Source organism: Actinia tenebrosa, unplaced genomic scaffold (genome assembly GCF_029948245.1).
Source record: "Actinia tenebrosa isolate PJP-AT-01 unplaced genomic scaffold, QUT_ActTen_1.0 PGA_scaffold0__85_contigs__length_37466705, whole genome shotgun sequence".
Taxonomy (NCBI): domain Eukaryota; kingdom Metazoa; phylum Cnidaria; class Anthozoa; order Actiniaria; family Actiniidae; genus Actinia; species Actinia tenebrosa.
The window spans coordinates 1,812,899-1,839,634 of NW_028292569.1; the positions used below are offsets into that span (position 1 = coordinate 1,812,899).

Sequence of the window (26,736 nt, forward strand, 5' to 3'; positions counted from 1 at the left end):
TAACTGAAAATAAAAAAAACCCACGCAATCCGTCTGTCATGCTTGTGCCCTTTGGGTCGTCTTGTCCGGGGGCCTCTCTTTATCAGTACACAGACGGGGTAGATATTTGGTTTAAAACAATAATATTTTCCGTCATAAATTAGCCCTTGTTGAGAATTTAAAATATTTGTCCTGCATATTAACGGAGTTCCTTAGTAGAGCCTCTGGAGCTCGTATTTTTTTCCCTCGAAAAAATATTTGGCGCCAAAGTGTCAAAATTTATTTTGAAGGTGGTCCACGCGTGCGCATTGTTGACCAGGTTGGGCAATATGGTGGTGAGTACCAACATGGCGGATCAACTCCAACAATTTGAGTCGCTGATTACTCAGCTTATGTCGCCTTCAAATGACATTAGAAACCCGGCAGAGGTAAGCCATACATTCTAGTCTTCATTTGAGCCTTTATTTTAGCGTTTTAAGCTTTAAATTTAGTTTAAACACTAGTGTTATTTCGCCGGTTTGATTTTCCTAATTCGAGTATTTCGATTCCTCTAACCCAACTTCTGAGACATGTGAGCCATAAAAAACTCTCTAGTTATTTCTTTTCGACTCTGATATAATATCTAACGTCTTATAAGTGTAATATATGACTTAGAAACGAGGAGATTTACTGTTTTGAAGCCATTGCTGAGCGCTAAAGAGCAAACATTTCACATCGGCAGCAAATCTCTCGCAAACACGTGTTTCTGAAAGTCTTCCTGTAGCGAAGTGAATTTTCTCATTTTCGACCATAAAATAACCATAATTCCTATATCTGTCTACATTTTTGGTGTATCTCTTTAAATTTCAAGGAGAAGACTTCAAATGACCTTTTTAGCTTGATATTTGTTATATTCAACTCAATATGTAGTATTTTAAACGTGTAGGAAAGCATATAAGCTATTCAAGATTGTTATTATAATGAAGATTTTAGACTATTTAGAGAAAAAAATGTTTAGTCTATCGATCATTTTGAATAATCCACATTTTATTTGCATTTGATTTATGTATTTTTATCATATATACAGGAAATTTTTTTTTTTTAATGTACGAAGGTTTATTTATACTATTAAAGCTTCTTTGTTTTAATATTCGTGTCTTATTAATAATTGTGAATATTTTATTCCATTTTTATGTTACATGATAACTATTCATTTTGACCTTGAACTTCTATTGTATTCCCTGTTAGCAGAGTCTCTCTTCTCTTTCTCTCCCTTCTTTCAGGCGGGGAGGAAGGAGATTCTGCCAATATAGAGGTTTCCTTTGATATACTGCCGACCACGATCATGGACGAACAAAACCAGTTTTAAAACCGGTTTTTAACCGATTACATGTAGGCGCATGAGCACATGTAACACACCGTGACGTCAAATATTGTTTGACGAGAGCTGCTGTCAAAGTCATGACAGCGTTGCTAAGTTACGCCACGCATGCGCGACAGAAATAACGTCCTACATCAGCAGAGTCTATTTTTCTCTTTCAACCAAAACAAAAGGAAAATAGGCTCTGCTAGCAGGGAACTATTGTAATAATTATATTTGGAATAATAATGATAATCGTTGTCGCCATGTTGGTGGTATTAAGACTTCTCATGAGCTTCCTTTGGTAATGCCACCAATATAGCTGCCATGTCTTTCTATTCGTATTATCTTTATGCCAATGGACGTAATATTTCATTCTGTAAAATCCTGATCAATGATTTATTTTTCGTAGGCACAATATGACAGCATTGAAGATGTGGCGAAAATCCATTTCCTGCTTCAGATTATTGGAAAGTCTACAATTCCAGAGGTATTGAGTTACTTTATTACATTTAACTTTTTTCCTTGCAAAATCCATAGTTGTCATCATACGCTAAAGGTCTGGCCTCAAGAAAAATAGTTACTCTTGTTTTCCTGAGGGTCTCAATATTTCATGAGGTAAAACCAAGTTTCTCACTCTGTGATTGGTCGAGCAACCATTGAGTATATAGAGGTTATTACACTGCTAGCTGTGTATTACAGCAGGATAATTTTTGAGCCGCTCAAAGAAAAGCAGAAAATTTCCTCACTCTGACAACAGCAAAAAAACTTTTCAAAACTGGTATGTTAATAGCAGGGTTCGTGCTACTCCTTAAACTCCTTAATTCACGTTTTCAAGGGCACTTGAAAAGCTCTTGAATTTTACGATTTTAGCGAAACTCCTTGAATTTTTGCTTCGATCATTACTTGCATGGTTCTGAAATAGATCTAGTCAGAAAGATTGGAAAATCTGAAAGTCGGCCATGTGCAACCACTGTGTAAAACCTTGTCATATTTAGCTGAACATACTCCTTGAAAATTCATTTTTAAGTCCTTGTATACTCCTTGAATAGTCCTTGAATTTTAAGTGGTTACCTCAGCACGAACCCTGTAATAGGTAGCCCAGTATGTAAGATGCACATAGGAAAAGGAGAAAATCATAGATACATTGATACAGTACTCTAGATAACCAGTCTTTTCTTACTACCCTAGGTGCGTCAAATGGCAGCTGTCCTTCTAAGGAGAATATTTGCCACCACAGTAGATTTCATCAAGAAACTGGATGACAATGCCATGATGGCTGTGAAAGCAGACTTACTAAGAGGAATCCAAGAAGAGCAGAACCCAGCTGTTCGACAGAAGATCTGTGATGCTGCTTCTGAACTCTCCAAGAGTCTTCTAGGTACGCTGTTGTAGTAACTAAGGCTTTTAGACTATAATGAATGACGCAGGAAAATCTACTTAAGGAATATATTTATAAAACATGTGTGTATGTCTCCGTGCTGTGATATAAACACGCTAGGTGCCGTAGAGCAGGAGTGAAGCAAGCTTAGGAACCACGAGGCATAGCCAGAAGTTTCTCTTGCTTCTCAAGTGCTCTACAGTTCCCAGAATGTTTTATCACAGTACAGAGATATAAGCAGCCATTTTATTTTGCTTTCATAAAATATTTTTCAACGATTTTGCAAGAGTGTGTCTTTGTCCTCTGATATAAACACAGTAGCCAGCCAATCAGTGTACGCATTAATGTTATATATCAAAATATTCTATAAATGTAAAGAAATAATTTATATTTAAATGTAGAATTGATAGGATTGCTATTAGATTCTATGATCTATTTTGCAGATGAGGAAGGCTATAACCATTGGCAGGAACTTCTGAAATTTCTCTTTGAGTGCTGTAATTCTAATAGACCTGAACTAAAGGAGTCTGCACTACATATCTTCTGGTAAGCTCAGTATTTTTTCAACGACCCCCAAATCCCCCCCTCCACCCCCCCCCCCCAAAATTTAAATACTAAAAAAGCATAAAAAATAAAAAAATTATGTTAAAATATTTAGAAATGGTTTTGAAGTGAACGTCTGGCTGCAAAGGTATTGTAAAGTTTATAATTTATTATACTGTTTTTGGCAGCTCATTTCCTGGTGTGTTTGGCAACCAACAAGATCACTATCTGAACGTCATCAAGCAGATGTTATACCAATGTTTAAATGACCAGAATAGTAGAGAGGCAAGTATATGCATATTCAACATTTTCATTTAAGCCCCTGGTTTTCTTAAACTGAAACATAACGACAATGACATATTTCCAACTGTTTTGGTTTTGGCCTCTGACAATGATAACCATAACTATTTTGACTACTTTTGTTTCAGATATCTAAACATTTTGGCTTGTTATTTATGTCGAACAATCTGTATACATTGTACATGTAATAGTTTTAATTCCATTAAAAAATTGCCATATATTTTTTAACATAAAATGAACATAAAATGTAAAATCTTTATATTCTGTAGGTACGGTTTATAGCAGCCAGAGCCCTCTGTGCCTTTATTACAGACCAAGTCGGTGATACAAAACAAAGACAGTTTGCTGAACTTATTCCTGGTATTATAGAGGTTAGTGTTCATTAAAATCATAGTCTGTCAATTTTGGTAGTTGATTTTTGTTGGAAACAACGAATCTAATGTTTATAGCTGTTTTGGTTGTGGAGCAAAATCCTGCGCAAAAACATACTAACAATGAAATGACTGTGATTGACTCTCACTATTGTGGATGCTTCCCTATTGCAAACACCAAGTGACAGTCCCGATTGTGTCCACTGTAACAAAATTTGACTGCATTCAATTATGTTTCATACGCTATATTTTTCAGGTTGTGCGTGAAAGTGCACAGTCCAACGGTGATGACACAGTGCTCAAGTCTGGTTTAATAGATTTGGCTGAAAACTGTCCTAAACTGTTAAGACCAAGCTTAGAACCACTTATCACACTTTTACTTGAAGTAAGTCTACATTGTATACTGACCTTACAGTGCATTTGCCTTAGAGTTGAACAGATTTCAGTAAAACCCTTGGTTGTGGGGGAAGAATTCCTTGTTTTTAGGAGGGTAGCACTTAATAGCCAGTGGTTAATTAACCTGTGGCCCTCATTTCATGATCGAATTGGAGTTGTTTTTTTTTGGAGGGAAGAAAACAGGAGAACCGGGAGAAAAACCCTCGAAGCAGAGGAGAGAACAAATAGGAAACTCTACTCACATATGGCACTGAAACAGGCAAGACTTGAACTTGCTTCAATGCACTGGCACAGTTACATTTCCAGATGGCATCGGGAACTATGAAGGGCACTATTATGATTAAATGTAGATATTTTTGGTTAATTCTTGAGTTTGGGTTATGACTGTGGAAACCTTGGATTGAGTGTCCATTGATTTTTATAGATTATTGCTAAGAGTGAACTTGGTGAAAACTGGCGGCATTTATCAGTGGAATGTATTGTCACGCTAGCAGAAAGTGGTAAGTATTGCTATTGTTACAACATGTCGGGGTTAATTTACTAAACATCACTGTTTATATCATGCAACAAACAAACAGACTTCATTTGCTGATCAAAATATGGTGACCAATTTCAATAAATATTTTTCGGCAGCCTCTCATACATGTGAACGTTTTTTTCCTTCCATGTTCAAGCACAAACCTAGTAATTTGCTAGGTAATGCAGAACAAAATAATTATTTGAATTGGTTGCCATTTCGATTCAGTATATATGATTTGCTGTTACTCTGACGAAGGACTATTAATAATTGAAATTTCAGTACAGTTTCTGTCGGTAAAATATTTTTTACACAGTGTTTGAGCTTCGTTTTTATTCACTTTCTAATAATGGTTTCACAGGATTTAGTTTTCCAGGTCTGCAATAATATGTAAAAATAATAAGACTTGAAATTAGAGCTTAGTACATGTATGATATTGTAAGAAATGTTTTTTAAACCTTTTCATTTCAGCTCCTGCTATGGTCAGAAAGGTTCAGAAGTTCATCCCATTAATAAGTAAGAATTGTTTTGTTATATCAAACCAGTTGCATGTTTGTTGATAGTGGTATGGAATGTTAAAAATGAAAAGAAGAATAATAAATGAGTTGCTGAAGATGTGAATAGTGTTTCATCACGCAATTTGTTCTCAGAAAAATAGTTGCGAGCTCCATGCAGGATTCAACCTGTGACCTGCTGTGGAGCTTCTAAGTATTTTCTGAGAGAAATTTGTTTAATGAAACAGAATTCACATCTTCAATAATTTTACAAGCAACAAAACACTATAATAGCACCTATCCTGGACTCACTTGACTGATTGCGAAACAATGGTTTGACTGAACTTGATTCTTTTATTCATCAGTTCAACCTCGACTTGAGACCATTGTTTCGTGACCAGTCAAGTGAATTCAGGATAGGTTTATTTTAAGGTGATTCGAAAAATCTTGTTTTCTAATGGATACTCTAGTAGTTTCAAGTTCTTTCTCTCAGAATGGACATTGAAGATTGTCCTGCTCTTGACTGTCTTTCACTTTGTTAATAGTTCCTCAGCTACTTGCTATGATGGTTGATCTTGAAGACGACCCTGAGTGGAGTAAGTCTGATGAAATTGAAGATGAAGACTATGAAAGGTAACTATTCTTATAGAAGTTTTACTTTTCTTCAAACCTCTAAATGTTTTCTAAGCCTGAAAACAACCTCTGGGTTCTAAATCAGGATCTCAGTCATGGCTACCCCACAGATTGAATTCAAATTTAGCATGTTTGGACACAGGGGGTACCACAAAAGGAGGCTACAGTAGATAAGATTTTTCTTGTGAGCCAGCATAGATGACTAACAGGCGACTTGCACTAAGAGATCACATGGTCAAATCCACCATAGTGGCTGGCATTCTACAAGAGTTTAGCTATGTAAGAATGTAAAAAAAAGATAGCAATTGAGGTGGGTTTTTTTGGTGATAAAAGGTAGGTTAGCGGACTAAATAACAAAAAATCTCCTTTTCTGGCAAGAAATATATTCTTAGGAGTTACCTAAAGTATAGTTTTTCTATTAACTAGCCAAGAAGAAGAAAAAATATGGTACTTTTTGCCCTACATGAAGACCTAGAAAGTCTTAGTGCAAGTTGCCTATGGCATATTTTTATAAATTTTTTGTTTTGTAAGTAATTCAGTGGTAGGAGAGAGTTCTTTGGACAGACTTGCATGTGGACTGGGTGGCAAGACCATTCTGCCTCACATCACAGCTACAATACCTCAGATGTTAAGTAATGGTAAGTATACAACCACTCGGCTTAAACCGCAACAAAATTTTTTTTATTTCTTAATTTGGGTTTCCTTTGGTAGACTGCAACAGGAATCCCAAACGATGTTTTGTGGCTATGTTTGAAACTTGGAGAAGGCAGCGTGTTGAAAAAGATGATTCTCTTTTGCTCAGCCTTAGTCTTAGTTGTGAGTTAAACTGTTCAGCGACTGAACCAAAACCTGTGAATTATGGTTCCATAGTACTTACATTATTTACTATGCAGTACTATGGGCATTTTAAAAAAGAACACATTTGTACACCATGGAGTGTAAGGCTGAGCAAAGGAAACTCCAATGGGAGTATTTGAAGGGCTGGATTATAACTAATGTTTATTTGTTATTGCTAATAGCAGACTGGAGGTATCGTCATGCTGGTTTAATGGCCATCTCTGCTGTTGGTGAAGGGTGTCAGAAGCAAATGGAGATCCTTCTAATGGATGTTACAAATGTTGTACTGCCGTTCCTGAATGATTCTCATCCTCGTGTGCGATATGCTTGTTGTAATGCTATTGGCCAGATGTCCACTGATTTTGCTAATGGATTCCAGAGAAAGTTTCACATGAAGGTGAGACTTGTATAGTTTTAAGCAATCAGTTAATCTTTTGGCAATTGAATGAAGTCATTTAGTCTACCTATTCATCTATCAGCCTGTTCCTCCATCTGTCTGCCATTCAGTCCGTCAATACAATGTAGCTCCTTCAACAGTGCCCTGCAAGAACTACAGTGTGAATGGAATGAAATGTCAGTCAAAAGAAATTGGTGAATTGGTGAACATGTCAATGACCAGGCAGTGACCTTGCAATGATTGAGACATTTGTACATGTAGATTGGACAATTGTTCACATTTCTCCATTCTCTCTTCAATGCACTATCTGTGACAGTTGCCAACTCAGCATTGACAAATTTGTGGCCTTCTATGCTTGTACTCTCTAAGTAAGATGGGGCGGCCATTTTGCATGGAAATCAAAGCCATTCTTATAGTGGTATTAAAATATCACCTCAATGCATACAGAATATTGAGTCAATATTCCCCCACCCTCTCCTCCCATCTAGCAATTTGTCATGGTGTTTAGGGGGTTGGCGCTCACCATGCCACATTGCAGTTCTGCTGATGCAATAGTTTGAAATAATTTTAATTTTAAGTAATGCTCCAAATAAGAACGATAGCGCTTTCTATTGTTCTGCGGCATATCGCTTGCCTCACATCAGAATTTTGAGATTTTCTACTGAGGGGGATGTATCAACCTATGGAGAGATGTTTGTGAAAAAATATGAACTAAAAGTCGCTTCTTAAGACGTTTACTTTGGAGTTTGAGGTTTTCAACCAATCAAAACACCCGAAAACAATAGAAAGAAAAAGCCTCAAATTTGTCATTTTCCCTACATAGAATTTCTGTTGTATTGAAGCACAGAAGATTTAAAGGGTTTTAAAGACTAAAAGGGAGTTTATCAGTATTTAAATATCACAAAAAAAATTTTTTTTCCTCCATTTTTCGTGTTTCGACCAATAAGAAGATTCCATGCCGTTGAGTGCTATCGTTCTTATCTGCATCGTTACTTAATTTTAACCAGGTTATACCAGGACTATTACACGTCATGGATGACTTCAACAACCCTCGTGTCCAGGCCCATGCAGGGGCAGCATTGGTGAACTTCTGTGAGGACTGTCCCAAGCAGATTCTAATACCATACCTTGATAGTATTCTAAGCAAGCTGGAATTGGTGCTGTCTTCAAAACTCAGAGAGGTATATTATGCTAGATGTATACAATCTCAAATCAGAGCCCCTTCACTCTTTTATTTTTACAATATAAACAATAGAGATTTTGCACCATCAGGTGCCCAGGCCCATAATACAGCTTGGGCTGCCTGTGGTTAAATGGCAGAACAATAAAATAATTTCTTATGTGAAACGATTGATTGTTCCTGCCATCTAACATGGATGTAATCATGTGACGGTGCAAAACCTCTATTCAAATTTGAACATGCTCATAACATACAGGTTAGATAGTACCAAGGCCTCTCCCCTTATCCACAGGTAGCCCAATAATAAACATTCACACTTTTATATACTGTACCGTCCATCACTATGGGCCCAACCATCAACCAAGTCCTCAAGTATTAACTGCTGCACCCTTTATTTTTACATTAACATTTCTTATATAGCACTGGTGACGCAATCCCAATCTTCATGTGCATAGCCACCTAATCCCTTACCCCTTATTCCCTTGCACTTCATGCTTAACCGAGTAACAATACATTGGTTCACTGGTCAAACACAAAGCATTCAGTCGAGGTTGCAAGTTTCAAATTTGAATAATCCTTTGAAAGTATCTTGGCGCCTCGCTTGAGCGCTTTGTGTTTGACCAGTTAACTGATGTATGGAAAATGATGAATTGACTCTACTTGTTGTTTAACAGCTTCTAGAACGTGGTACTAAACTAGTAATGGAGCAGGTAGTGACTACTATTGCTACTGTTGCCAATACCGTAGAGGAGAAGTTTGCACCTTACTACGACAGGTTCATGCCAAGCCTTAAGTATATCGTACAGAATGCCAACACGCTGGACTACAGATTATTGAGAGGAAAGACTATAGAGTGCATCAGTTTTATTGGATTGGCAGTTGGCAAAGAAAAGGTAAGTCATTATTGGCTTAGAATGTTTCTCTTTGGTTAGGCTAAATCTATAGGGCAATCACGACAGAGCTAGGCTTCAAACAAGGCGGAAGCCCAAATATCAAATTAGAATTTTTTAAGTTGATTTTTGAGGAAACATGGTTTTATCCTGAACAATAGGTAGCCAGTATTGCTTCAGTTAGAGATTGCTACAGTACTTGTTTGGGATGGGCATGTTTGCCCTTCGTGTCCCAAGTCCTTACAATCCACCATACTTTTGAATGAATGGCTGGACCTGACATTCAAGGAAAACCTTGGAATGTCTATTTTCTCATTCTATTCTCATTCTTCCTACCACACTGCTGAATGGTCTTGCTCTTCATGCCATCATCAATACTTCTTGTTATTATTCACCATCCTTTAGTTAGTTTCCCTGCATATCTCGCTCTAAACCTATACTAATCCCTTGAAACAAGGGAGAGATCTAACGAACTCTACTCACATCCAGCTGAGTTGACATTCTGAACAAACTCAAGGTCAACCAATCAGAATTGAGGATTCAACATCATATTAGCATTTCCCATGAGTCAAGTGATCTAACAAACACTACTCACATCCTGCTGAGTTGATCTTCAGAACAAACTCAAGGTCAACCAATCAGCATTGAGGATTCAACATCTTATTAGCATTTCCCATGGATCAAGGGAGAGATCTAACAAATTCTACTCACATCCAGCTGAGTTGACTTTCAGAACAAACTCAAGGTCAACTTAAGAGAAAATTCTTTTCGTATTCAAGCGGTGAGCGCCAAAAACTATTCTCTTGAAGAAAGGCCGTTGTACAAGGCTAAAATCTTGTTATTCAGAAAGTTTAACTTGTTTGGAAGCGTAGATGACCGACGAAAGTGGAATCAAAGTGTTAACCCAAAGCAAAATTGGAAACGAAAATGAGATTTAGGCCTTCATTTGCTTATTTCCCATATATTTTCTATAAAAAAGCCTGACAAAGCAACATTCTAACACAGATGCAACAAAATATCTTTGTACAACTGAAAATACTGCAAACAAGCATTTTATCATAGTACATCAGTTTCTACATGTTAAAAAAGGTTCTGAGCGTTAACCCAAAACGAAAATTGGGATTAAAACTCATACGAAGGTCTAGTTTTTGGCGCTTTTTGCCATTATTGCTAATTATTGAAAAAAAAGGTCTTCTTAAAAAAATCCAAGTTGTTTGGAATGACAAACCATCACACCTTTTTCGGAAGAAGCCTATTGAATAGAGTACTCACACTAAATCCTTGAAACAAATACTAATTTTTAGCACTAAATAGTGATAACTAAACAATAAAAAACAAAGGATTCTGTATGAAATAGTACTAATTAGTACTATTTAATGTTCCGCACGGTTTTAGTGCGTGCACTCTATATGCGATTAAAATAATAGTTTTTTGTTCCTCTAAAAATTCGAACGCAAACTCTTAGTGTATTTTGCACTTCCGACTTGTGAAGAGGTGACGACTCATATACTTGACATTTGAAAACACTTTAAACTCGGGTGCTCCTTAAGCTGAGAGACAAAACATTTATCTTATGTGGAGGGGCGTGAATTTAATCTAACTAATCTTTTATATACCGTTGGCAGCTTTCAAATTCGAAAATTAAATAATCTTTACTGTGCGGAAACTCGAACTATGAACACTTTAAGGCTTTTTTAAAGGGGCACTTAGATGAAAACGCCCCGATTTTTGAAAGTCCGAATAATTGAAGTATTTGAGGATAATCAATCTCGTACCCAGAGCCTGCTTTTCTTCTGGCCTGCGGCGAAGAACGAGGGCTCTGGCATAATCCATTTCTTGAGACCAGGATTTCTTGGACTTCCGGCATAAGAGCGTTTACGTTAAAAGACTTGTCAAAGATAGAAAAAAATATGTTCCCGATTTCTAATTCTTATTTTGAACGGAAGTAAACACAGAACTCTGTTTGAAAGCAGGTTTGAAAGCATGATTTTCATTGATTATGTGTTACTTCCAGAAAACTGCGCATGCGCCAAAAATAGATTATGCCAGAGCTCTCGTTCTTCGCCGCAGGCCGAAAGAAACGTAGGCTCTGGGCACGAGAATGGAGGATAATATGACTCGATTATAATTGTGTAAACCAGATTAGTGAACATTGAATTTTTCCCCGCCACTTAGGACATATAGATAAGTTCAACCAAGTTTAAAGTCATTTCCAAATTTCATTGATTTTCATCCAAGTGCCCTTTTAACATTTTTCGAATCATCCAATCAGAAGCCAGAAAACAGTGATAGATTGTAAAATCTCGTAAAATCCTAAATTTAGGATCTAAGAATCACAATTAATTCATCTTTCACGATTTCTTTTACTTTCTTACAACGTCAATTATCTTAGTGCGAGGGAGAATACATATGACAGACGGGCCGCACCATTGATTGTCGTATAAAAGAGTATCAACAACAAACTAAGAACGGGCAATATTATATATCCGCCATTGCCAACCACGCTCACGACAACCCTGATCATAACATCGATACATCCCTCGACTCGTACATTTTCTGTGGCAGCGCCTAAGCTCTGGAACCAACTGCCAGATGAAGTTAAAGCTTCCAGTTCTATTAAACATTTTCAAGACTAAACTTTCAAGACGTTTTTATTAAAAAGAACATACAGACTTTGAGGCAGAAGCTTATATGTATAAATATTATCACATCACTACTACTTTTATCTTTTTTTATTGTATGTTTTTTGAAATCATCATCGCCATCATCGCCATCACCATCATCATCATCATCGCCATCATCATCATCATCATCATCATCATCATTATCATCTTTCGAAACCTTCAAACGCCCTAATAGTTTCAACAGAGAAGATTCCTACCACCTTAGTTCTACCTGGACCAGACTTATCAAGAACACTGGTGACTTTGACCGCCTTTGTCATGTGTGTGCGCGAAAGCCTCAAGGATACCTTTGTAAATTGGTTTTTACTGCTGGAGAGGTGATAACTCAATCTCTTAACACTTCATAAACCACTTTAAACTTAGCCGGATGCTCTTCTTGATAACAAGGTGAAAGGTAAAAATAAATAATATACTTTTTTTTTTTCATATTATTTCGTTTTTCGTTTTTGGAAGGCCGGGGTGTGAATTAAATAAATGAATGTATTTCATATACCGTAGGCAGCTTTCAGATTAAAAAATATAATAATCGTTAATTGGAAAATTTGCTTTATTTTTGCTAATTGACGACTAAATTGTGATATATTTGCAAAACAGCAAAGCTATATTATTGTAAACGCATATCCTTTTCCTTTGTTCTCGAATGCTCTTTTAGTCTTATGCAGAGCAGATGTGAACTCACTCGCCTGAGGATTCAAGATACGATCATTCAGGCTGGTTACTTTTTGCCTTTTATCGCAGCAGAAGTCAAAAAGATTTTCTGAATCATAAAGAAAAATGGAAAACGACCCTCTTTACTGCCCGGGTTTTTTGTATAAGGACCTTAACAAGCGTAACCATATTTCCACGACTGACATGGCATTGAGTTGTGTTTACATAGTATTAGCCTTTCCAACATTTTTCCTAAATGCTTTGACGCTTGTCGCTGTCGTAAAGACGCAAAGACTCCATCGGCCATCGTACTGCCTTCTCGGAAGCCTAATGGTAACTGACTGTATCGTTGGAGCGATTATTGATCCTCTTATGGCTTTAAAACACTTCTCAGAAGCTTATAATAACATCGACATTGGTTGTGTTTTGTATAAACCGAGTTTCGGTATCATAAACTTCGCTGGATCGGTTTCCTTGGTGACAATCACAGTTATAAGCATCGATCGATTTCTCGCGATACGTTTAAAATTTTCCTATTGTGAGATAGTTACCACTCGTCGCATCATCAGGTTAATTACTGGGATTTGGTTAGCTTGGTCGGCCCTCCTCGTTTTCTATTTTTGCATTCCTAGCGTGCGGTCGTGGGGCTTTTCAAGTAGCGTAATAGGGTTCATTTGTTTGGGAATCGTTTTCGTCTCTTACTACAAGGCTTATAGAGGCCTTGTAAACCATGGTGCTGTACGAGTGGGGCCCACGTGGCATAGCAACACTGCCGCGCCTCTTGGCAACATTGGTATGCATATGAACACGGCTGGTAAGCATTTTACAAGCACAGAGAACGATCTTAACACGCATCTTGGCAACCCTGGTATGATTATGAACACGCCTAGTAACCATTTTACAAACACAGAGAACAAGCTTAACGTGCATCTTGGCAAACCTGGTATGCATATAAACACGCCTGGTAACCATTTTCCAAACACAGAAAACGAACTTGACATGCGTCGTGGCAACCCTGGTATGCATATGAACACGCCTGATAACCATTTTCCAAACACAGAGAACGAGCTTGACATGCATCTTGGCAACCCTGGTATGCATATGAACACGCCTGATAACCATTTTACAAGCACAGAGAACAATCTTAACACGCATCTTGGCAACCCTGGTATGCATATGAACACGCCTGACAACCATTTTACAAGCACAGAGAACAAACTTAACACGCATCTTGGCAACCCTGGTATGCATATGAACACGATTGGTAACCATTTTACAAGCGCAGAGAACAATCTTGACATGCATCTTGGCAACCCTGGTATGCATTTTAGCAGCCATGGTTTGCCCCTTAACATCGATAGACTGCATCACGATAAGAACTCAAGTTTCCATGACAACACGATTAACGTCACAAACAACCAAGTTAAAATGACTATTTATATCCAGAAATACCGACGAGTTTTGGTCAACATGTTTCTCTGCGTTTCCCTTCTTCTTATCTGCTATATTCCTTATTTTTCAACATCTCAGTTGTTAAAAGCATTGGGTCCTAAGCGACCAGATGTCTATCAAAGCTTTTCCTTTTCGGTTTGCTTGATGCTACTCAATTCCTTTCTCAACCCAGTGCTGTACTTGATCCGATTCAAAGACATCAGACAATCGTGTATCAGACTGTTAAATCGTCACAGGTGTTTTCGAACATGCTGGTAGTAACACGGCTAAAAAAAGCTTGCAAGTTTTCAATAGAATTCCTTTTGGCTGACAGCACATGTATGTAAATTAAAAGCAATTTCGTACCCAGAGCCTGCGTTTCTTCTGGCCTGCGGCGAAGGACGAGGCCTCTGGCATAATCCATTTTTTGAGACCAGGATTCCTTGGACTTCCGGTATAACAGCGCAGGCGTTCAAAGACTTGCTAAAAATTAAAAAGATATTTTTTTCCCGATTTTCAATTTTTACTATGATTTTGACTTTGATTTTGACTTTTTGATTTAATTATGATTATTTTGATCGGTTATATCTAACTTTCCGAAAATAAACCCGTTTCAAATGCCAAAAGCTACCGCTGTGTTTCTTGATTACAGACTCATTTGCACAGGGTTAGCCTCGAGTTTGTGCAGAATATTCACGTGTTCCAGTCAAGGTCCGTCGAGATTCAAAGTGTTTGTATTGTTGAAGTTGTGCATTCTTTACTTAACCATTGGTATTTGTGAATATTTAAACACTGATGCGAGGCTAACCCTGAGTAAATGAGTCTGTAATCAAGGAAAACAGCGGTAATTTGGAATTCGAAACTGGTCTATTGCGCATGCGCCAAAAAATGGATTATGCCAGACACCTCGTTCATCAATTAAAAACGCTTTGTTAATTATGTATAATTTATTCACGCAATAAAGATATTGAATCGAAGTTTTATTTCTTCTTTATTTTATTTTATTTTCATTTTTTCTTTATCTGCTTTTGTTTTGTTACTAGGGCTACCTGTGTCAAAAATTGCGCAACATTCTTACCATAGAGCTTCGTGCTTTTAGGTAGTAGGAGAGTTAGGTCAATCTTTGGCTTTTCTTTATTCTTTATTTGTGAGAATCGCTGAGTATGGGTCCTCTAGCTGATAGCTCGGTCTTTCTCAAATTAGTATATGTAATAGAACTCCATGCTGTCCATTAAGAAATAATTGGACGAGGAAAATTTTGAGGACTGACAAAATTGGATGAGACCGTAGGCCGAGTCCAATTTGGCAGTCAGAGGAATTTTTCGAGTCTGATTATTTCTTGATTGGGGAACATGAAATCCCATTGCCTATTAATTATATAGCTGCCTAATTAATCCCATATCAACAAGACCTGTGCAATTAAGAAAATAATTGGACAGTTACCTATATGGGATTAATGATCAGCTGTGTAATAAGTCTTTAAATATAAAATTCAAAATCTATTCCATGGTTATGGACAAATGATGTTTCAGCAGACGCGCACATTTTTATGCTTTTGCGAAAAAACAAGATTTTCTTGTAAACGTGCGGTCCAAAGACGTTCGGAATACGTGCTGTAACGCATGCACGCTCAAAGGAGGTACTAGAGCTGTTGAATTTGCCATCGTTCATATTAAAAGGGACTTGTCATTCGAAGAATTTTCAATTTTCCCCCGTCATATCTGTCATATCTGAAGAGAGATTGGTCTCAAGGTTTCTCTTCATCCTTAATAGCTAACTATTTAAGGAATGGATCATAAGAAGCGTGCGTCCATAACTCGATGGACGCACAGCTCCTTATGATCCATTGCTTTTATAATATAGTCAAGTCAACAAACAGGAAATGAATACAAAATATTGACTTAATTTGTTGATCATGCCCTAAGTTCTCCTTACGCATGAATCCTTGCGTGAATGAAATGCACAAAGGCGCCAAAAAACAGAAAAACAGTTGAAAATGGCAGCTTCACACTGAAGACTGTTATGACTAAAATAATGGCAAAAATTTAGCTTACAAGTAAACCAAAAATGTCCAAAACTACGGAGAGAGTGATTTTCAACTGTAAGCCAAGCACATTTCAAATGTTGACACTTCTTAGTATAGTAATGCCCAAAAAAATCAAAGAAAAACACAGTGGCTGTCTTTGTTGTTGTTGGCCATGTTCAAGTTTGTTATCGTACAATGACTTAGCAATGGAAAGTTTCTTGTACACGGATCAAAACTAACTGACTGAACTGGATTAAATTTCTCTGGGTAGTATGCTTTGTCGGCTTTCACTCCCATGTAGAGCTTTAGAAAGGACTTCACTGCAGTTGTGAAGCTGCGAAGTAGACGGTGAGCGTGATATTTATAGTTTATTACTTTGGAAATACTTTTGTTGAATAAATACACGATAACAATATTTTTGTATTTGTTTAATCATTGCTAAAAACCCTTTGAATGTAGACACCGACCGATTTGTGGTTTGCTTTGTCTTTTTAGAGTGACGCTCTAACACAATCTTGTCCAGCTTACTGTTTGAAAATAAATCTTGATGTTTTATTACTAGGCTGATCAAATAACAACTCTATACTAAATGTCGGAGACTGATGAGTATTTTCGCTAGTTTTTTCGATAATTTTCAGTAATCTTTTCCAGATAAATTGTCAGCAAAAAGATACAAAAAGGTTTTTTTTTCGCCGAAGCAAAAAAAGCTGACGTGAGCGTGCAACCCATGGGCAAATGGTTCATGCTTTTCAACCAATCAGATCGCGCGGATTTCCTTGACTATATTATAACGTTCATTAGTCGAGATGCAATTGTTTATATGAATATAGCAGCCATGTTGGACAGGATCCAAAGTTAAAATAGAGGACGTACTTGCCAAGCCAATATTTTGACTATAACTAAAACCTTTAAAAAGTTTATTATGAAATAGCATTGCGAGGGCCTATCCGTTTTTATATCATCATTGGTAAAAAAGACGTTTTTAGCTTGGTGTCTAATATTTTCCCATTTCACACCACGTGTCATTTTCTTGAGAATAATATTTAACGTTTGTTTTAATTTATCCAAATTCATGTGTCTTCTCTTGTGCAACTCTTAAACAAAGAAATGGTACTCTAGAGAATGACACGTGGTGTGAAATGGGAAACCATTTCTCTCAAGTTAAAGAAGTCCATTAGTGAGCAGTTAATTGGACTATAATTTTTTGATCCATTTATCATATCGCCACCAGTTCTTACCAGATGCTAGTGAGATTATGCAGATCCTCCTCAAGACACAGACAGACATAGACCAGCTGGAAGCAGACGATCCTCAGGTGTCCTACATGATATCTGCCTGGGCCAGGATGTGTAAGATTATGGGCAAAGAATTCACTCAGTACATGCCTTTGGTGATGCCGCCATTGATGAAAGTGGCCAGTATCAAGCCTGAGGTTGCTATTATAGATGGTAGGTATGATTATTACTATGATGTGACGATGGTGATATGAGGTGATAGTGGGTGTGATGATGATGATGATAATGATGGGATGATGATGATGATGATGCTGATGATGATGGGGGTGATGATGATGATGACGGGGGTGATGATGATGGGGGTGATGATGATGATGGGGATGATAATGAAATGGTGCTGGATGGTGATGGGATGATGATGATAATGGTGAAGATGATAGTGATGGATTTTGGTGGGGATGATGATAATGATAATGATGATGAAAGTGATGATGAAAATAGCCACCATCTTCTCTGGTGATACAGGATGATTATGGTTGATAATGATCAGTCAATTTTTTGGATATGATGGTTGTATTCAAACATGAGGGTGGTTGTTGTGTTGGGGATATTGAATATTTCAGGATGATGATGAAGTTCATGGACTTCATTTTTTACTCCCAGCTGATGACCCAAAGAGTAATCAGTACAGCGAGGATGAAGGCTGGCAACTTATTTCTCTTGGAGACCAGGTGAATATGTCAAATTTACCTTAAACTCAAATCATAGTCACGTGCTAATTTCTTGAGAATCATTTAAATAAAAAATGTATGTCCCCTTCCCAACATGATTTCTTTTACGTGGCCCCTCATTGAAACAATATATATATCTTTAGATCTTCAAATTTTCAATTTATATTTGGGGTGCCATCCTATAAATGTCATATCGTTACTCCCCCCTAAATCCCTCCAGCCGTCCCCCCCCCCCCAATACCCGTAAAAATGGACAGTCCCTAATCGTATCAATTATCTTTCCCCCCAGCAAAAATTCGGTATCAATACAGTGGGTCTAGAGGAGAAGAGCACAGCCTGTCAGATGCTGGTTTTATACGCTAAAGAACTCAAAGAAGGCTTTGCACCATACGCAGAGGAAGTCGTCCAACTCATGATCCCTTTATTGAAGTTCTACTTCCACGAGCTCGTGCGGTCAGCAGCTGCAGAATCTATGCCTTATCTTCTTGAGTGTTCTAAATTCAAGGGGGATGCAGCTGTACGACAGATGTGGGCGTACGTATGCACTGATCTACTGAAGGCGATACGAACAGAACCCGACGCTGATATACAGATAATTTTCCTGGAGAATTTCGCCAAGTGTGTTGAGACTCTGGGCAATGGATGTTTGACAGTGGAGTTTTATAACTGACTGGCTGAAGTGATACATGAGATTCTTAATGCATCAACACAAGGAAAGACAGATGGAGAGACAAAGTATGACATATTCAGTCTTTTTTCTATTCATTTCTGTGGCTTGGTAAACATTGGTTTATGCTTGTATTCTTTTTCTTTCAGTATAATTTTGTATTTCGTCCGTTCATTCTGTTTTTTTTCTTGCTCCCTTGTCCCCTGGCTCCCATCTTATCGTTATTTCTTTGATTCTTCCTTCCTTCTCCTTCCTTCCTTCCTTCCTTCCTTCCTTCCTCCCTTGTCCATTCATCCTTCCTTCTTCCTTCCTTCTTACTTCCTTTCGTTGTCTTCCTTCCTTCCTTCCTCCTTCCTTCATTCCTTCCTCCTTCCTTCCTTCCTTCATCCCTTCTTCCTTCCTTTCCTTCCTTCCTTCCTTCCTTCCTTCATCCCTTCCCCTCCTCCTTCCCTCCTTCCCTCCGTCCCTCCTTCCCTCCTTCCCTCCATCCCTCCTTCCTTTCTTCCTCACTTTCTTCTTTCTTTCCTTTGCTTTTTTCTTTTTATATTTTTTCTTTCCGTCTATAATTTGTTCGTTTGTTCGACAGCTCGTTATCTTTTATTTTCTAAAGCTATCAGTTTCCTCTTCTTTCGTGTCTGCCTTTTCCGCTAAAAAAAAAGGCATTCAAGTTTTCTTGAGTTGACTTACAAGAAGTCTCCCTTGTTCGTCGTTTTACTAAAATCCCGCTTTATCTTCAGACAAACGAAAAGACGAAGACTACGACGAGGAGGTTGAACAAGACTTACAGGACGAGGTACAGTACTAAAGCATCTTGCCATAATCTATTCATTTAATCGTTTTTATTTATCCATTTCGCTATATTTATATTTAAGGAATAAAGTGTGTGCAACCATGAGACTCAAAATCCCTTGAAATATGAATTACTATGAAACAGCCGCCATCTTGGTTGATCTAACAAGAGAAGCTAATGAGGAATCCTTGTTATCGTCAACCAACATGGCGGCAATGACGTAACATGCACCTGCTCTATATATAGGCCTCCTCAAAATATCTTGAATTTTGAAAAACCACTCTATTTTTTAGAAAGGTTGCGCCAGCCACTACTGAGTCTGTAGTCATCAAGCACAGCGGTATATAATAATAGAAAGTCGAAGGGTACTGATCTTTAGTGTAATCTTCATTTCTTTTCAGAATGAGACCGATGTGGAAATTCTAAGCAAGGTACGTTCCTTATAACAGTGTTTCGTCCTCGGGAACCCAGGGGTCGTAGCTTGTTCGAAAACTAGTTGTTATTTTATAATTGCTATCACAAGCGTAGGGAAAAGTTAGCACGTGCACACCCCCCCCCCCCCCCTCCAAAGGTTCGTTTTCTGCTTCATGTAGATTTGTCGGGAAATGGTACATTGCTCCCCCAATGATCGAGACGTCGTTACGCCCTATTGGCAGTTTGCAAATTTGACTTTAAAACTTGTCTGATGACGATGGCTTCAAAATTTTAAACTTATAAAACTTAAAAAGCCATCCATTTCATTAATTTCATTCTCTCGATTCAAGAAAAATGCACATACGCATAAACGTTCTCCCCCTAGTGTCAAACGTGCCTGATTGAAATGCAAATGTGTTTGAACTACTTTGTGATGTTAAGTTTTCATGACGGTTGTCGTAGGTGGCCGACGTAATGCACGCTGTACTTGGGACACACAAGGAAGGTTCAGTACCATTCTTTGAACGTCTGCTTCCGGATTTCAACGCTCTTATCGTAAGTACTAAAGATCAACATACCAAGTAGACTTGTGGTCTTGTTACCTCAGTCCCAGGACTTTATTGGGACAGGTCTACATTTGTACTTATCCATAGTCTAATTCTCTACTTTCGCATCCCAATAATGCCTTACGTCTTTGGGGGGTAACCAATCAGAAAACTGTCCCAAGTTGAAAGGTTTCTTAATTGAATTTATACTATACCTGCTTTTATCTGTACAATACTGATTATCAGTTTATTCCAAGTTATTTTCGCGTGTACAGATCATGAAGAGTTTTGGTCTTACAGAAAATGTATTGACTTACGAAAAAATGTTTAAAATTTACCTTAAACGTCTTCAAGCTTCTATCTTTTTCTGTTTTTTACTTCTTCATTTTATCTTTGGATACCAAACAAGGTATTTTCAACATTGTCTGATCAGCCTTCAGCAAAATAAGTGGGTTCTTACCCTCTGGTTACCCCCCAAAGATGAAAAAGATTATGGGGATGTGAAAGTAGAGAATACCTATTAATTATAATATATGATAAAAACATTTTACGCTGCATTTTTTCTCGTTTTCAGTCTCCCGAGCGATCAGAAGCTGACAAACAGTGGGGTCTGTGTGTATTTGATGATGTGGTCGAATATTATGGTCCTGTAAGTAAACATGCTTTATTTCTTTACACACTATCACAGTTGCATATGGTTTTCCTCTTCGTTAGTTTCACACAAGTGGGCTACCTGTGCCTATACTACAAACGGATAGAGATGAACTGACCACTGATCAAAAAAAAAGTCAGAAGGCATCATCTCCTCTCCTCAGTCTTCCTCTTTTCACGCTTGAGACAGGTATCCCAGAGAAGATAATACGCGTAATGGAATCTTATTAATATACCTTGGAGGATGCACCTCCCGTTCAAGCCTTTTATAACCCTTAGCGTTTTTTACTTTTTGCTTTACTAACTACGCGAGCGTCTTGTTCGTTCGTTCGTGTGTTCTTGCGTTCGTTTTATGGCGAGGTGTGCCCTTAGTCAACCGTATGTTTGAAGTTGGAAGAACCTACATAGCACTCAGCTGATGTAATGTATTCAAAAACTCTGTTATATTTTATTGTCGTATTATCTATTAGAAAAAAATAATTGTATTTTTAGAAATATATTACATCAACTGCTTGCTACGTAGGCTTGCCCGAATGATTCTAGACTCTATGGCTAACTCTCGTGTTTATTGTCCCCTGCATGGTTTGGACGATCGGTTTTGACGAAATACTTGTCTCTCGGCACCTTAGCTTCATGTGAACGGGGCCAGTAATTGAATAAATGAGTATTTCATTTATTACCCCTGTTTATTTCAGGCTTCGTTCAAGTATCAGGAGTACTTTTTACGAGCAACTTTGAATTTTACTGTCGATAAAAGTCCCTCAGTGCGGCAGGTAAGAGTACTAAATTATTTCTTCCCTTGTTTTGGGATACTAATATGGACTATCTTTGGAGTGCATGTTACGTCATAGCCGCCTGTTGGTTGACTATACAAAGCAATCCCCATGAAGCTTCTATTGTTAGAGCAACCAAGATGGCGACTGTTTCTGAATTCTCCAAGAATTTCACTATTTTTTTGCCATTTAGGTTCAAAGGTCGAAGTGAATTTTTTATGAACGATTTAGTCGAAAAGTCATAGAAGTATGTGTATTAAGTTCATGAGTGTGCTACTAGTAAAACAATTGTTCTGTGGTTCGAGAACTACAGCGCAGCTTTACACACATCTATTCGACTACTTTGTTTATACATTACTAAGCGCTATTATGTAACCAAAATGCCTTATCACTTCAGTTGTATTTCGTTCATGTTTTCAGGCCGCATGCTATGGGGTGGGTATTATGCCTATATCATCCAAGGACTATGCACCGGCCTGTGCAGGTAAGAGCAATGTTATACATTTTTCCCCAGATAAAATCATGGGCCGTCCAAGAAAGCTTTAGAAATAAATGAATAAAATTAAAAAAAGAAGAAGAAAGTCGAATTTCGAAAATCGTTGTCGCACCAAGAGCCTCAAGTAACAAGACAAGGCTCCAGAGAACGTCGGTACTTTTGATTATAATTGATTTATTCATGGTTCATGCAAGTGGCTATAGCACTCCACTAATTATCATCTCAAGCAGCCTTGCTTGGAGCAAGTCAATAAATGAAAATGCACCATGAATAAACTAATTACAGCTAAAAGTACCGGCGTTCTCTGCGGTCTTGGCTTGTTGCTTGAGTATTTTGGTGCGACGACGATTTCTGAAATAGGTGTATATGTTATAAGACAACGTCCGAAGGATGTTTTAGTTGTTACCTACATACAATCACATGCTGAGCATTGTTATCTTTATTTGAATCAATTCAGAGGCCCTACCCTTGTTATACCGAGTCATAAGCGATCCCAATTCCAGATCACGGGAAAATATCAACGCGACAGAAAACGCCATCTCAGCCGTCACTAAAATCTGTAAATATAACCATGGTAACATCAATGTCGACGAGGTCATTCCATTGTGGTTGTCGTGGTTACCGATTATTGAGGACCGCGAGGAAGCAACACATGTTTATGGTTATTTATGCGATCTGATTGAAGCGTGAGTAAAAACACCTTTTTATTTTCTATAAAACCTTGTACCTTATATCATTATTTATTTATTTATGTATTCATTTATTTATTTATTTATTTATTTATGTATTTATTGATTTATGTATTCATTTATTTATTTATTTATGTATTTATTTATGTATTTATTTATGTATTTATTTATTTATGTATTCATTTATTTATTTATGTATTTATACTTTTATGTATTTATTTATTTACTTATTTATTTATTTATGTATTCATTTATTTATTTATTTATTTATTTATGTATTTATGCATTTATTTACTTATTTATTTATTTACTTATTTACTTATTTACTTACTTATTTACTTATCTATTTATTTATTTTATTTATTTATTTATTTATTTATATTTTTCTTCAGAAATTTGACTATTATTATTTAAATTATATAATATTTTAATAACATTGTAATTCAGAAATATGTTTGTAATGCGCATGTGAGCATCTTCCAATGGAACATGCAAAATAGAAATATCAAATTATTATTAAATTATTATTAATAATATTATTATTATTATCTGCGAAACCATGTGGTTAGTCAGTGAAACTCGAGCTCTGATTGAAACAGCCAGGTGTACCGATAGTCCATTTTGTTATTCGGAAAATGCCGCTGTGTTTTATGACTGTAGATTCATCTGCACATGCTTAGCCTTGCTTAAGAGAAAATCATTTGCAAAAATTAACTGTAATGGAAAGAATGTGCAGCTTGAACAATACCAATGTTTTGAACTCCCACGGACTTTTAATGGTATCTGTGAATAGCTGACTTATAAACAAGGCTAAGCCTGTGCAAATGAGTCTGTAGTCTTCAAAAACAGCGGTATGCATCGAATGCGAAATTGGTGTATTCCCTGTTTTTTGTTTTGTTTTTGTAATTACTGTTGCTCTTAGTTCTCATCAATAACCTCATAGCTGTGATTCCAATTTAACTTTGATGTATTCCGTGTTTGCTTTTTGCTCTTGTTTCTCATCAATAACCTCATAGCTGTGCTTTGTTTTCTAGGAATCATCCATTAGTTTTAGGAACCAACTATAGTAACTTATCTAGAATACTGCAGATCTTTGCAGACGTCTTCCTGTCAGAAGTGCTCAGTGAAGACATGGAAACAAGACAAAGACTTCTTCGAATCATCGCCCAGATGCAGGTTAGTATAGCCCGATATAAATGCTTTTATTCAGATATACCTTCTTGTTTATTGTTATTTGTTTGTTTTTGAATTTTCTTTTATTATCGGTTTTGTTTTTCCTTTTTTTGGGTCCCGTTTTCCGCTTGTTTTTTGATTTTTGTTTTTTGTTTTTCTTTGATTAATGTTTTTTCTTTTCTTTTTTCTTTGACTTGTTTTTCCTTTTTTTTAGTTTGTTTCTTTAATATTTGTAACTTTTTTTAAAAACATTTTTTATAAATATTTTACTTATTTCACTTCTGCCTATTTGAATGCCTGCCAGCTGATATGAAATAGTGACGTAGAAATGACGTCACTGAATTACAGTGTTTAAATAATCTGGATACATTGCCTTATAAATATGTAACACACATAGCTTGGGCTACCTGTGCTGCTATCAACCTCTTATTAGCAACGTTTTTTTTTCTTATTTGCATGGTGACCTGGAAATCCAAAATTTCGCTAAAGAGGAAAGTGACACTTCAGTTTTGCAAATTTTCTCAAATGTGATTGGCTAACATTTTCTCTCAGATCAGCTGGTGGTCGTCTGTTGGTCTTTGTGTTAGTCTTTCTGTCTGCCCGTTTTTGTTTTTTTTATGCGTCCGTTAAACTTTTTTGTTATCTTTTGACCAATGTAGACGATGGGCGACGCCTGGAATACATATTTATCTCAACTCAACGAAATGCAACAGGATTCGATACGGCAAGCTATGACCGAGCAAGGCCATTGAATACAAGTGCAGAGAATTCAACAATAACATTAAGATTTACAAAGTGACACTCGTCGAATTGAGCTGCAAGAATCGTGAATGACCTTAACACATGAGGTATAAGCCATAATTTTTCAACGATCTACAACTACCAATACTGATGAACACCAATATTATGGCTCTTTTCGACTGGTCTTGATTTACTGGGCCCTGTTCTGAATAACGATCATCATGGAGGTTAAAGATTGTGGCTGGGTGTGTTGGGTGCTGCATTCCGATCATTTTGTATCATCTTGGACGCCGTAAGATCCTTCTATTTGACGTCTTGTTTTGCCCGATGTTGAATCGTATGTGGGGATTGGCTCAATTTATTGTCACCAAGAAAAAAAAAAACAGTCGCGGTTGCGTGCTGGCTGATAACATGTTGGAAATTTTTTACGTAATTCGTATACAATAACAACTTCATCTTCGTCATCGTCATCATCATCATCATCATCTACAGAATTAGTGGTAGCGGTCATGGTAGCAGCTGCAGCAACAACAACAAAGAACAGGCCATCCGACACTTGAACAACAACAACATCTGTAACAACAACAGCAATTCCAGCAACAGCAGCAATAAAAACAACAGCAACAAATGCAGCAGCAGCAACCACAGCAACGAGAGCAGAAGCAGCCGCAACAGCGACAAAGGCAAGCGTATCAACGACGAGAAAGACAACAGCGGCAGCAGCAGATTCTTTTAATAATTATACAGTTAGGACCAGCATCATCAAAACGAAAATTACAATTCTGTTTGAAGACAGCAATTTCAAAAGGACGAACTTAGAACTAATATATGGACAGTAGGAGTAGTAACTACATCGATGATCACCCAGTGGACGATAACAACAACAAATCCAACGACAACAGGAAACTGAATTATATGACAACGCCAGCGTCACCACCACCACCAACAACACAGCTAACAACAGCAAAAACAACAACAACAACAAACAATAACATCAATAGGACGTTTGCATGATGGCGTTACTGACCTCTACTACCAGACTCCCTTGCACGCTTTCTTTTATTCAGTTAATTAGCACCAATTGTCTTATTATTCTCATAGGGAAAGACAAATTTGAATAAGAAAGAAAATTCGCGAAGCATTATGGTAGTGGTAGTGAAATGACGCCATCATGCAAACGTCCTATTACAACAAAAGCACCACCACCAACAAAAAAGAACAACATAAACGGACAACTTGATCTGCAGTATCATAGCACAATGATAAAATGATGTAATAAGTACAATAGTAGCGGCAGCAACTGAATAAAGAAACTGACAGGATAAATTGGGCAAACACGGAACAAAAATCCAAAAACAAGCAGCAGCAACATAAGCGTAAACAACAAACGTTAACAGCAGCAGTAATGTGGAATGTTATTCAGGGATCTATTTTAGAAGGGTTGACTCGACTAACACGAAATTATTGTAATGCCTCGAAGACAAAATAATGTTAATTCCAATTCATGTTCGATTAAAAATAGTTTTGGTAGTTATAGCAACGATGCATCCCATAATTGAAGTACAGCATGTGTCACGTGACTAGGGGCCGTTCATTACTTATGGCGAGTGGAATAGACCTATACTCCATTTTACAGTTCTGTTCAGTGACAACGAGTGATCGTTCCAAGCCGAGGTTGGAGTTGATGATAAAAAGTATAGTTTATCATGGTCGGAAACTCCCAGACTCGTACCTAGTCGTCACTCACGCTTTTTTAATGCTCGCGCGATGGCTTTTGGGAAAAAG

General features: G+C 37.3%; 2 protein-coding genes across 2 annotated transcripts; both read left to right on the plus strand.

Annotated features, from left to right (window-relative positions):
- The first annotated feature begins 307 nt into the window (after positions 1 to 307).
- On the plus strand, positions 308 to 26,491 carry LOC148913185 (importin-5-like). The gene is given in 27 exon segments (XM_089025675.1): positions 308 to 407; positions 1,731 to 1,808; positions 2,510 to 2,699; positions 3,143 to 3,245; positions 3,431 to 3,527; positions 3,812 to 3,913; positions 4,170 to 4,298; positions 4,734 to 4,809; positions 5,298 to 5,342; positions 5,866 to 5,953; positions 6,485 to 6,591; positions 6,973 to 7,187; positions 8,195 to 8,368; positions 9,042 to 9,260; positions 17,278 to 17,494; positions 17,945 to 18,012; positions 18,302 to 18,715; positions 18,717 to 18,747; positions 19,417 to 19,472; positions 19,871 to 19,900; positions 20,346 to 20,438; positions 21,003 to 21,077; positions 21,775 to 21,852; positions 22,273 to 22,336; positions 22,806 to 23,034; positions 24,072 to 24,213; positions 24,870 to 26,491. Coding segments are annotated over 27 exon segments (3,312 nt in total). The 5' UTR covers position 308; the 3' UTR covers positions 24,963 to 26,491.
- Positions 12,580 to 14,482, plus strand: LOC148913186 (uncharacterized). The gene has a single exon (XM_089025757.1). It carries the CDS (start codon positions 12,716 to 12,718, stop codon positions 14,297 to 14,299), a length of 1,584 nt encoding a protein of 527 aa, XP_088881883.1. The 5' UTR covers positions 12,580 to 12,715; the 3' UTR covers positions 14,300 to 14,482.
- Positions 26,492 to 26,736: the final 245 nt, after the last annotated feature.